Genomic DNA, 13,537 nt, shown 5'->3' with positions numbered 1-13,537 from the left:
CTCGAAGCTTTGTATTATAACCCTGTGAAAGCCCTAGCTCTCGAAGCTTTGTATTTTAACCCTGTGAAAGCCCTAGCTCTCGAAGCTTTGTATTATAACCCGAAAGGGTTAGTGAAGTCCTAGCTCTCGAAGCTTTGTAAAGTCAGCCGTAATCAATGGTTGATGGAAATCCTAGCTCTCGAAGCTTTGTATTATAACCCGAAAGGGTCTGTAAAAGTCCTAGCTCTCGAAGCTTTGTATTATAACCCGAAAGGGTCTGTAAAAGTCCTAGCTCTCGAAGCTTTGTATTATAACCCGAAAGGGTCTGTAAAAGTCCTAGCTCTCGAAGCTTTGTATTATAACCCGAAAGGGTCTGTGAAAGTCCTAGCTCTCGAAGCTTTGTATTATAACCCGAAAGGGTCTGTGAAAGTCCTAGCTCTCGAAGCTTTGTATTATAACCCGAAAGGGTTAGTGAAAGTCCTAGCTCTCGAAGCTTTGTAAAGTCAGCCGTAATCAATGGTTGATGGAAATCCTAGCTCTATAGGAGCTTTGTATGATGAAAGAGGTATCTTTGAAAGTAATGCATAATTTAGTGGCGTAGCGTGAGGGGGTGAAAGGATCTCTATTCTAGGGGATTAGATTGTACTGTTTAGTCGAAACTTGAAAGCGGTTACCTAATATTCATCAAAGCTGCATTAAGTATGCGAGTTAAGAGAAGATTCTCGGAATTGAAATTGATCAAATGTATTAGTCTTCAATGTCCAAGTCGAGATTAACAAATCTCCTTATCTTGACAATCGAACAATAGGTATAAATCAACTTTTATCACCATACTAAAGGCTTTGCATTGGAAAAAAACCCCGCAAAATAAAAGTTTATTTAATGAAATACATTTCATTTTAATCCTTTAGAAAACAGTGAAACATTATCACAGCTTTATTACAGAGCTAAATAAGCATAATTGCGAAAAAAGGGAGGGCAGAAAATCAATTGTTAGCCTCGGGTGGGATAAAGTCACGCTACGCCACTGCTATAGAAAGGGTTGCCCAAATTGAGTTGAAGTGCTAGCTGTAGAAGCTTTGCATAGTAACTCGGAAGGGTTAGTGATAGTCCTAGCTCTCGAAGCTTTGTATTATAACCCGAAAGGGTTAGAGATAGTCCTAGCTCTCGAAGCTTTGTATTATAACCCGAAAGGGTTAGAGATAGTCCTAGCTCTCGAAGCTTTGTATTATAACCGGAAAGGGTTAGTGATAGTCCTAGCTCTCGGAGCTTTGTAAAAATCAGCCGTAATCAATGGTTGATGGAAATCCTAGCTCTAGGAGCTTTGTAAAATGAACTTATAACCCAGATGGGTTAGAAGCTTTACCTTTTTAAGTTGTAGAAAACCCTAGCTGTAGAAGCTTTGTATTATAACCCTAAAGGGTTGGCGAAAGTCCTAGCTTTCGGAGCTTTGTATGATCAGCCGTAATTAATGGTTGGTGGAAATCCTAGCTCTAGGAGCTTTGTAAAATTAACTCACCCGAAAGGGTTGCTTGAAATGGAAACTTATCACCCGAAAGGGTCGCTCAAATTGGAAACCTATTGCCCGAAAGGGTCGCTCAAGTTGGAAACCTATTGCCCAAAAGGGTCGCTCAAATTGGAAACCTATTGCTCGAAAGGGTCGCTCAAATTGGAAACCTATTGCCCGAAAGGGTCGCTCAAATTGGAAACCTATTGCCCGAAAGGGTCGCTCAAATTGGAAACCTATTGCCCGAAAGGGTCGCTCATATTATAAACCTATTGCCCGCAAGTGTCGCTCAAATTGGAAACCTACTGCCCGAAATGGTCGTTCAAATTGGAAACCTACTGCCCGAAATGGTCGCTCAAATTGGAAACTGTGGAAGTGGTAACTGTGTTATCTAGATATGAAGGGTTGCTGAAACTGGTATGTTCAGTTGGTAGAGTTACTATTCTCTCATCAGATATAATTGGTAAGTTAAATAGAATCACTTTTGATAAAAAATAGAGGAGATAGCCTATCGTTAAATTTAAAAAAATCACTTCTGTGTTACGTATAGTGAACAAGTTTATTTACGTGAAGATGCGTTTGTACAAAGCGCGATATTAGTCGTATCCATATTAGTTATTACTAATGTTTAAATAAAAACAAATGAATAAAGTTTAGTTCACAATTTAACAAGAAGTGTTTTTCATCTTTAACATTATCACCTTTGAAAGGGTTTAAAACGTTTTTTAACCATCGTAGAAAAAGGACGCTAACCATTATTGCATTGTGTGGGTGCAATCAAGAGACAACGGGAATTGCAACGCATGCAAAAGTTAGGCATCATAGTGCCCGTCACGGAGCTCACCGATTGGGTCCACCCAATGGTAATAGTGGAAAAACCAAAAGGAAGGTCACACCCGGAACCCTACTATCCAATGCCTACCGCTCAACAAATCTACGCTGATCTACACCGTCCTGGACGCGCAAGGTGCGTTCTGGCACATAGAGCTGGATGAACCATGCTCTTACTTGTGTACAATCGCAACACCTTACGGACGATACAGATTCCTCCGGCTACCTTATGATCTCTCCTCAGCGTCAGAATTATTTCCAGCAACTAGCGGTAGACAAGATAGAATTCTTGGGCAACATCCTTTCCTCCAAAGGCCTCGAAATTTCACCAACAAAAGTTCAAGCGATTCAATGAATACCGTCACCAACAGACAAAAAAATCATTACCAAGATTCCTCGGCATGGTGAATTATTTGGCAAAATTCCTGCCCCAACACTCAACAATTACAGCTCCACTACGCGAGCTCCTGAAGAAAGAGGTCTCATTCATGTGGGACGCAAAGAGGGAAGCTGTCTTCCTAGAACCTAAACGCCTCATCTCCTAGTCTCCATTACTGGCCTATTACAAATCGCAAGCCACCAGGACAATATCAGTAGAAAGCAGCCTAATAGGCGTCGGTGCAGTACTACTACAAAATGGTAAACCTGTTGAGTATGCTTCAACCTCTTTCACCCGCACTCAACTAAACTACGCGCCAATAGAACGTGAACTTCTAGGCATAGTCTACGCGTGCGAAAGATTCCACTATTATGTCATTGGAGTCCCCTTTATCGTGCAGGCCGATCATAAACCTTTAATTGTCATCATTAAGACTCTCACCACGCATCCAGCGCTTAGTTCTTCGCCTGCTCAGATACCAAATAACGATGGTCTACATACCTGGCACTCATTTACAAGTGCCCGTCACGTTGCCACGTGCTCCTCAATCCACGACAGAAATTGACTCATTCTACTTAGAAACCGATGAGCCGGGAGTGTGGCTCTGTTGCAAGGAAAACAAACTCAATTCAACAACGCTACCGCATCTGAGCCAGCTGCACAAACGATTTTTTCTACATAAAAGAAGGATGGTCGTCTGCATACGAAAAATTGTACACCGAGTTAAAGCCGTTCTGGGCCATAAAAGAAGAACTTCGTGTATCAGAAGGCCTAATTTACCGAGGGGATGCGCTTTACGTCCCGAAGTGCTCCGCCGTGATGTTATGACCCAAATTCACTCAGTTCATCAAGGAATAACCGCGTGCATATCTAAAGCCAAGCTGTATCTCTACTGGCCACAAATGAAAAGAGACATCACAAAGTATGTCCAGAACTATACAACTTGTCGAAAAAAGGGACCGTTCCAACACGCTATGCGCTTACGCCTCACGATGTACCTCAGCTACCCTCGCACACTGTTAGTGCGGATCTCTTCCACATAATACAAATCTGATCATTCTAGTTGACTATTACTCCAAATGCGTAGAAGCTCAAGAGTTACGAAGCACTAATGATAAAGCTATAATAAAGTTCCTAAATCCACAATTCTGTCGATATGGTGCTCCGCAGAAATTGGTGTCTGATAATGGTCCTCCCTTTAACTCGAGCTTTTTCAAGGGTTTACTTCAACAATGGGCAGTAGAACACGTAACATCCAGCGCATATCATTCTTAAAAAGCAACGGTATGACAGAACGAACCATACAAACATTAAAAAACCTGTCAATCAAAGCCCAACAGGAAGGTCGAGACCTACAGTATGTTTTTATGGAATATCGTTCGACGCCCGTTGGAAAGCTACCGTCACCCAGCGAGATGTTAAATGGACACCGTACCAGAACACCGTGAACTACAAGCCAACAAATACTTCGACCGCACTTCTCAACTTGTCATATTCGGAAACCTTACTGGACAAAAAACACAATGGTTAAACGTCAAAATCACGCGCACCGCCCAATACCTGAAACCATAAAGGCCGGGAGACCAGTATATTACCATGTCGAACCACGGTAATGGAAACCTGCAGAAGTACAACACGGAAGTAAAGAGCCCTTGTCGTCTATCCTGAAGATAAATGACGGAAAAACATTGCGGAGAACTCACCACCAAATACGTCCGACACACCTAAACAGTACAGTACCTCAAAGCGACTACGCTGAACCCAACACGGCACAAGAAGTACAACAGGTGGAGGACAATTGTGTTAAGCATTTGCGGCAAACTTTAACCAATCTACCCGATCCTGCGGCCAATACTTACCGAACCACTTCAAGAGTCAGACTAGGGAGATTACCACCACCCATACAAAAACAAACTTCAATTTCAAATACTCAAATTTATTCAACGACCTCGGCAACGCAGAACACATCTCCAACACCACGACCCTTGCAAAATTAAACTTCAGTCTTAACAACTCACACTCATTCACCGATTTCAGCAACACAGATCCGATCTCCTACTATACTTCAAACGTCAAGACCAGACCAAAAGCAAATAGTGGTTGTAATTACACCGCGTACGAACCGCCACGTACAACATCAATATCAAACATTAGGACTTCAAGTCCTTCTGGCACGACGACTGCTCAGACGCTGGACAACACCCGAACAGCGCTACTCGAATTTCTCCGGGAACGTCCCCATTTCCCAAGACAATTTCTGTACCCGCCATACCCAGCGCACGAGCACCATTTACACATTTACAGCAAGTACACAACAACCAAGGTCAACCCGAACAAGAATTAATATTTTCAATCCAAAACGTTTTCGTTATACTTAATTTTTTTATAGAATGAAAGATGTTATATACTCCTGTTATATACTTTCGTAATACACTTGATATATACTCTTGCTATATACTCTTAATAACATTATCATATATTGTTAGTCTCGCCACTAGTATACCCTGATCTATTCCACTAGTGCGCGCCACCTATAGCGAATAACGAGGTTTCCTCATAAAGGAGCTAGCTACTTTGTAGTCAATTTATATTGGACACTTGATGAGCACAGTTAATAAATATTTTATTATAATTAATTCTGTCGACTTACTAAACACACACATTTCTGGTCTGTGCTAAACATAAGTGGGTTTTCCCAGAACCTTGTTTTAGACGTACGAGTGGTTTTTTTGGTTCGAATTAGCCATTAGTAGTTTTGCATAAATTGGTAGTAATGAAAATTAGAGATACGTTTAGGACATTTCATGTTATTTTTAATTAGGGAGACTAGAGATTAAATAAAGATTTATGATTTGAAAGTGAACTTTAAAATTACCGAGATAAACGCTAAGGTAAAAGAAACCCTTTCAGTTCTATAACCTTGAAAAACTGATAAGGAAAGTTCAGTTTTTCGTTAGAAAGGAAACAAGATCTTCTCGTAAAGGTATGTTCTAATGGAAATCGTGTCTTACAGATTTTATTCTGAATTAAACGTTATATAAGGCAAAGTTAGTGGTATGTATCAGAGAAAAAAATTTCACATAGAACTTATATATTCTTTGTAAGTAATGATTTGAAACCTAGGATTAGCTGATGATTATATATTTTGACAATGTAGAGAAAACTATTCAATGACTTAAGCCTCGTTAGACAAAACAAAGGGAAGAAATGTTGGTCTAGTATTTCGATATTGAGTCGTATACTAGTCTTTTCCCCGACTCGAAGAGGTAATATTTTGGTTTTCCCAACTTGTTTCTTAAATAATTGGCATTAATTATTTTAATCGTCATTATTTTCCCATAATTCTAGTTAAATCGTTTTAAGAAACTTTATTCCTAAAATCATTTTAAACATAGCTATTTTTGACGTCTGAAATCTAGCGCATGCCTCTTAAAATTTTTTTTGGAAAATCAGGGTTAATAAGGCTATTGATTCACAATAAATGAGAAGAAAACCCGCAATTGGTTGATCCCTGCCATTTAGGAGGCATGACGTTTCTCGTAACCCTAGCCGATCGCCCCGTACGACTTAACCTAACGATCATGATGAAGTAGAAGTCAATATTGCGTTCTGAGAACTGCGAACGCGGCCTGGATATTCGGAATAAGTTTGCTCCGAATTTCCAACTGCGAACGCGGTGACAGACAGTAAGACAGACTGACACACAGACAGACACATCCAGTGTAATACCTCTCTGCGACGTCATCGTCACTCGGATAGGCAACAATAATTTAAAACCCTTTTTCATCGTTTTTGCCTTACCCAAAATATGTCGGTCGGTGGTCGTTATATAATCACAATAAAAACAATTCAAACTTCAAGAAAGAGTAAAAAATTATTTATTTTAATATTATTACATATAATAAACTGTTGACACAATATATTTTGCCTATTTTCTTTAGCAGTAAGAAAGTATATAAAACTCGAAATTTAATAGACTATTCCATTAAATGCCGTAGAGTTCCGAAAAGGATGGAAAGAAGGTGGGCTCAATTGCAATATTTTGATCTTCTGTCTCTAAAAGAAATGGTTTGGGAAAGTCGTCCTCTTCGGAGATGAGAGCGTTTTGAAAATCTAGAGTGAAACAAAAATTATGTTAGTGATCATGAACAATCACAGACTGTCATTTCAGTTGTTACTAAGGTTGTGAAAATTTTGCGACCCTTCAGTCATCTCACTGTCTGTATCGATGAAATTGAAAGGCAATAATTCTTGAGGTTCATCTTCATTTGGAGACATTAAAATCTTAAAGGAAAAGTGTCATGTAACATAACATTAGACCTTAAAAGAACGGCCATTTTCTAGATATAATAGGAAAAATATTAAAAAAAATGATCTCTAATTACAAAATAACAAGCATTTAATTAGTCTTTAAAATAATCAAGTACTACTGTGTCAACCTCCGTTGCTTTTGTGGCGTCTGCTAAATTGAACCTCTTACCCCTACCTCTCTTAAGTCTGTGAGAATTGAACGAACTCCATATGGGTAAAAGGTTCGGTTTAGCAGACGCCACTAAACAGTAGTCCTTGATAGTTTTTAAGGTTAATTAAATGCTAATTATTTTGTAATAATTGATTATTTATTTACTTTTAATATTTTTTCTGTTATATTTAAACAGGGATATATTTAATTTTAGAAACAGGAATGGAGAAAAGAATAATGTCGGCGCGCGTCAAATTCCCGGACCCCCTTCCACGGGACGGGGGGGGGGTATGAAAGACGAAGCGGGTCCACGGGACGGGGGGGGGGTATGAATGAAGAAGCGGGTCTTAGCGACAGAGGTAAAAAGAAAATACGTATTTTTCGCCGTCCCCGTCAGCAACGTCATCAAAAAGTGAGCAAATAATATAATATAAAACTTTTCGTTACGTGTTGGAGGGAGGGGCTCTATACTGGGCTATGAGTCGGACTGAAGTAAATACTAACCGTTCTCCATTCCTACTTCTGAAACTAAATCTATCCCTGATTTAACAAAAGGCCATTCTTTTAAGGTATTATGTTATTTTACCTCAACCTTTTCTTTAATTTCCCCTTTTAAGTTCTGTACAAACAATTGTTGACCCTGTATGTGTAAATATAAACGTTATAAAACGTATCGTATTAGGATATGAATGCGGTACTTTCTTCTTGTCTGATAGACACATCTGACTTCGCTGACTGTGGACCTTTAATGCCAATGGCCATAAATGCTTGCTCGTTTAAAGGCGGAATGCTTTGTAAGTCTCTCAATGTCACAAATGGTGTAAATTCAAACAATTAAGGAAAATAAACATCCGTTATATTGCAAAGATTAAAGGGTATGAGAAGCTTCGTTTCAAAAACCTCCGATTTATATAACAAAAGATAGAATTAATTTCTGTGAATTCAAAAATATCAAGCTTTTAATTCTCCCATTTCTTATTATATGCTTCATATGAAATTATTCGAAATCCTCTTTTTATGAAAGGCTAAAACGTTTCCCGTAGGCTGACGTCACAGATATATTTTTCACGCGAGAGGGTGCCACTCTCTCCGCTATCAGATAGAGATGGGCCGATACCAGTTTTAACCGATACCGATATCATTCGATACTTGGGAAGCCGATACGTACCGATACCGATATTTTACCCGATCCTTCGAATAAACCGATATTAAACCGATACCGATATATTAACCGATATCAATAAGAAAATAGATGCTATAATATAAGTTGTAGAGTAGAGATGGGCCGATACCGATCCCATATCGGTATCGGTACCGATATTTGACTTTAAACGATATATCGGTATTGGTTGAAAATGAACCAATATTTTTCCTTAAAAAATATCGGGTAGAAATATCGGTTCATTTTTAACCGATACCGATGTATCGGTTAAAGTCAAAAATCGGTACCGATACCGATATGGGATCGGTATCGGCCCATCACTACTATCAGACCCAGAGTTTAGACTGGCGAGAAGCTCGAGACGCGTATAGGATTCCCGCGCTTTTTTTCCCCTCACATCATAGTGATGTCATCAAACGGGCGAACAAGCTCGACAAGACACAATTATTTATATATCGAAACTGAGTTTTCGTGATTTTTCAATGGATTTTTAAAATAGAAACTTTGGTTCATTTATTTTAAAAACTTGATATTTTGAAAGTAGAGTATAATACCACTTTCGTGGTAAAATATGATATGAAATTCTAAATTCGAATTCAATTTAAACGGAAAAAAATAATAATGAATTTATGTATAGAATAGGATATTTTTCGTTGCAATTTTCCACTGACATCTTCAAATATTTGATCATATGATCTATTTTATTTTCTTCTTTTTCGATAGTGTTGATCTGTTCTTTTAAATTTTGGCAATGATTCCTTCTCTCCGTTTCCTTCAATTGAACCCTATTTTTGGACAATTTTACTATTACCCCAATTCCCTCAAGAACGTTTGTGATATCGTAGAGTCTACGTTTTTTAAGGTTAAGTTGTAGACAGGCTTCTTTCAAATTGACAACCTACAATTTTGCAAGGAAACATTTGTTGAAGGAAAAATGTTAAACCAAGAAGCGATATCAAGTTTATTAGGGAGAAGGTGTAAGATGCCTAAGTATTCGCGCGGCGTCCCATAGTCCCAGTCCCCCTTTCAAAATACAAGGGGGAACGTAAAAGGAGGCCGGGCTATTTCGCAGCCTCTCCTCAGTCGGAAAATATGACTGTAATTTTCGTCATTCGCGTCGCGCTGACGTCAGTTTTCAAGAACCAATGAGATGATGCTGGTTGTAATTTGGAGGCGGCGGGGATTAACTCCGGACCTACTATACGTTTGGACTGGAGATAAAGGTAGAAATGTGGTGAATTTATACCTTCCCCCTAATAAACTAGATATCACTTCTTGGTTAAACCAGGAGTTCATAATAATCCCCCTTCGGGGGGAAAGTACGAAACTTGCCATAGAACTAATGGTAAAAATCGCGAACAACAAGATTTTGTCGTTGCGCATATAAAGGACTACCCTGTTGATGGACATACAACTTTACAGTAGATTGTAGTAGTATCTATACTCCTTGGTTTTCGTTCCAAAACTTGGCTGGGAGCCTGGGATCTCCGTCATTAAGAAAAATGGCGAGTATGTGGACGTAGAAACACGATGGAATTCTTATATTAAAGATACTGGGAATCAATTTGTCCATACCTTTTTAATTTAACCACGGAATTCCCACACTTATCACAAGAAAACATTAATGACTATCGTTTAAATGTTTTGTAGAAAACTAGAAACCATCGCAAAGCCAACTTCTTAGCCAAGGCTTAATGTACACCGCGGCTGACCGCGCCGACAGACGCGACTCGCGAGCCATTTTCGCTCCCAAAATCACAAGATAAAAATAGTGCTAACCCGGAATATGGGAAATTAATGCGCGTAGGCGCTAAACATTGGGGTAACTATTTCTTTGGGAGTTAAGCGGTGTATAAATCCGCTGAGCTTTACGGCGAAACTTTGTTGTTACGGACTTTTTAACTAGTTTCGTACTCCCCCCCCCGAAGGGGCGTTATTATGTAGACAGACATAGCCTACCCCATTGGGCGCTGTTTCGAAGAGACTAATAAATTTTGGCGTCAGGACCTTCAAAGATTTCTCGCTCCTTTTAGCACCGGATTTGGGTTTGGGTTTATTTAAAACATCGCAGTTCTTGGACGTATTATTGCTAACTACCGGTTGCAAATTCAATTTGCGTTGAGACTGAAATTGAGGGAAAGGACTCTTTGGTCTCGTATGATCCTAACCTTGATGAACACAGATCATTGTAAATAAATGCACACTTCACATGATTAAAAAAGGTATTGCATTCTGTTAAGAACTTATGCATGAGTTCCAATAGGTGGAACAAATTCAACTCAGTTTATTAGTATATACTTTGAAAAAAAAAGGCCTATAGCATTATGAGTACATGAATTTATACTCAAAATATATGAAGCTACTCCACAAAAAGATTCACACTTCCTACATAATTATGCATATTTCTGTTATTAACAAAATAAGTTTCTAATGTATTCTCAATAAGTATGACACTAACTATACTTCGTAATGGTAGAAGCCATAAAGCCCCCCTGTAGGACATAGTGAACCCGCATACTAAATTTTATTGAAATCGGTTGAAATCCATGGATGTTATTCCATAAAGAACGATTTTTACAATTATGGTCGCCATTTTAAAAGATGGCGGCAAATCGAAACCCATAAGCCGTAAAACCCGTCGATATTATACAGGGAACCAGGGTTCTAATTTGGAGGGAAATCGGTAGAAAAACGCGGATTAAATTCCATACAGAAGGTGTTTTTAAATTTATGACCGCCATTTTCCAAGATGGCGGTGGATTGGAAAAATATTTCTTAGTGTGTGCCTACTACTTAAGATCAACGTCCCTGCAAAATGTCAGGTAGGTAAAGTAGTTTCGGCTGGGCGTTGATTATCAGTCATTCAATCAGTCAATCAATCAATCAGCCAGTCAGTGGTCAGAACTTAGACTTATATAGATATAGAAAATAGATAATAGCTAGTTTCAATGGGCAAATGATGTCGTAATCGAGACTAGGTAGTGGTACAATACCATAACCATTTAAGCAAGACAGCAAGTAATTAGGCCAAATATTAGATATCTATGGTCTATTTTTTTTTATTGCTCTAGCTTACCTGAGATGTGATTGGTCTTTCGAAAAATTTCTCCCTTAACTTAGTTAATATGTGTAAATCATCGGGGTTGACCTGGTGACTGTCCGATGATGGTATATTAATGAGAGTTTTACCGGGGCATTTTAAGGATGGCGTAACGTTTAAGCTTTCTCTCTTGGAAAACCTGACGTTAGTTGTAAATTTTTTTTTCTTAAGACTTTGTGTGGCCATTCCTTACGTTTTAGTCTCATAAAATTTTTGGTAAACAAACATCTAAACCTTTTGGGCCGATCAACAATCACCGTACGTTTACATCATGATGTCATCATCTCTTATTAATCGCCGTTTATTTTCCCGAAGCAGACGACCATGAGCGAGATTGTATTTTGTAAAACCAAAACTTTTGCAAGACTCGCGACGGGTAAATTGTTAAAATTGGTTTCAGACCTATATAATAATTAATAATTTTATTCTTTTTTCTGGACAAAGACTACACAAAGTAAAAGGTGAGTGAACAAAATGGAATGAATGAAGTATTAGATATTGAAATTTTTCATTTATAACACTCATAGCCAACTCTATCAACGCTCACGGCCGTGAGCTGCTTGCGCTTTAGAAGCTATATGGCTATATAAGACAAGCAGCTTGTTTCGTTGAGCGCGTGATCGAGTGGCTTATGAACGAGTGGACTATTCTTGTACATCACTTCAGTTCTAATCATGTTTAAGTTCACAGTTGTCCGGATTTTGGGGATATTCTCCGCTCTAGTCGATCTACGGCTTCTACGCCTCAAGCTGACCTATTCTCAATCTTGACGCTTCGAAAATTATTAGTAAACTTCACGAAAGGTAATTCCTCCTTATTCCCTATCGCCGGAAGTTAGGGTTAACAAAGGGGATTCGGGGCAGTCTGGGAAATAGCACACTTCCTCCGGTCCAAAACCAGTTTATTAATTGCTTGGACTAGTTTTTTAATTCAACAAGTGGTTGTTACTTGTCCTCGGAACCAGTTTATTAATTGCAAATCTATAGGAGAACAAAGGCTGGGACCAGTTCGGAGACCAGTTTATTATTTCGGACAAAGGGGGGTCACTGGTCCCAAGGACTAGTTTAAAAAATATCCTTATTTCCCAGACTGATTCGGGGGGGGAGGCAAAGAGTCGTCGTCTGCTTAAGTCGTGAATCGGCTGCTACAGTGGGGAAAATTACAATTCCGTGAATTTCCGTTTGTTTTAAACGTTTTAATGCGATTAAACGTGACAGAAATATTGGAAAAATTATTGAAAAGCTGAGGTATGTAACTTACTTGACGGTAAATCTTAATAATAATAATAAAATGAAAAAACTTTTTAAAATATACTCTCGTTTTACCGTCAAGTTACATACTTTTATGTTCTGTTTTAGTGAAGAAGTTATGCCCTTAGTTTAACTGATATGCATTTTATTGTCTTGCATCTACTTTTATACATTAATACTGAATTTACATAATATTAGACGCGACATAAATGTCTATCCCGGCTCCCTTGCTAAATCTATCACCTAGCTCCATTGCTAGGTTTATCCATTGTTTAGCGCCACCGCGTGACCGATACTTAACACATATCTCAGCCATGAATAAAGAAAGCGCCTGGGGAAATTTGTTTTCACGCTATAGGATAGGCAAATCCCTATCTCGAGCGACAGCTTATTCTGTATATACTCTGTTACAACATTGGTTGTCAGCACGCGCAAAGTTAGGTCTCTATGCAACTTTGCTTTGTGCGTCCTGACACTTCGTCGTCTCTAGAAACTAAAACTAAAATTCGGTATAAATAGTTTTCCTTATTGGTCTTGATAATGCGTAACGCCAATGTACGTGCTTTGAAAAGCAAGTTAATAACAATGTTAATCTTGATGTGCGCGTGTTTCGCGGCTGCTGGACACTTTCTATTCTAACCGATTGATCCTATATTATCCTATAATTTCATGAAAGGTCCTATAATATCCTATATTTTTGATTAAGTCGAAGTTTCGCGGCGAAAGAAAACACACGCGCAGAACAGTCCACTAAAGTAAAAAATAAAGATGCCAAACACATTATCAAGTTGGATTTCGATAACTCCCTCTTCATGCATTTTTTGAAGGCAATGGTGATAGTTTTCCGAACTTCTTTCAATATCACGT

General features: G+C 38.7%; 1 protein-coding gene across 1 annotated transcript; it reads right to left on the bottom strand.

The window, feature by feature from the left end:
• Positions 1 to 6,551: 6,551 nt before the first annotated feature.
• LOC149682614 (transcription factor E2F3-like) lies at positions 6,552 to 11,669 on the bottom strand. Its single transcript, XM_089834410.1, has 6 exons — positions 11,397 to 11,669; positions 10,280 to 10,444; positions 8,968 to 9,218; positions 7,857 to 7,978; positions 6,875 to 6,980; positions 6,552 to 6,809 (listed from the first exon to the last, which is right to left on the bottom strand). The coding sequence occupies exons 1-5, from the start codon at positions 11,604 to 11,606 to the stop codon at positions 6,961 to 6,963; spliced, it is 768 nt and encodes a 255-aa protein (XP_089690536.1). The 5' UTR covers positions 11,607 to 11,669; the 3' UTR covers positions 6,552 to 6,809; positions 6,875 to 6,960.
• Positions 11,670 to 13,537: the final 1,868 nt, after the last annotated feature.

The sequence above is a fragment of the Phalangium opilio genome, unplaced genomic scaffold, assembly GCF_054372755.1.
Source record: "Phalangium opilio isolate 3A_F unplaced genomic scaffold, DU_Popi_V2 ptg000038l_1, whole genome shotgun sequence".
In the NCBI taxonomy this organism is placed as follows: Eukaryota; Metazoa; Arthropoda; class Arachnida; order Opiliones; family Phalangiidae; genus Phalangium; species Phalangium opilio.
The sequence above is the reverse complement of the archived record's forward strand: the minus strand, read 5'-3'. Positions and strand labels throughout refer to the sequence as shown.

What these genes read in the sequence shown, in the direction of transcription:
- LOC149682614 (XM_089834410.1), bottom strand. Translation starts at nt 11,606, where the DNA reads ATGGCCACACAAAGTCTTAAGAAAAAAAAATTTACAACTAACGTCAGG. An exon ending in AAAGACCAATCACATCTCAG is followed by an intron (nt 10,445 to 11,396) that starts GTAAGCTAGAGC and finishes CCTCAATTTCAG; the next exon opens with TCTCAACGCAAATTGAATTT. An exon ending in GTGGAAAATTGCAACGAAAA is followed by an intron (nt 7,979 to 8,967) that starts ATATCCTATTCT and finishes GTTTGAATTTAC; the next exon opens with ACCATTTGTGACATTGAGAG.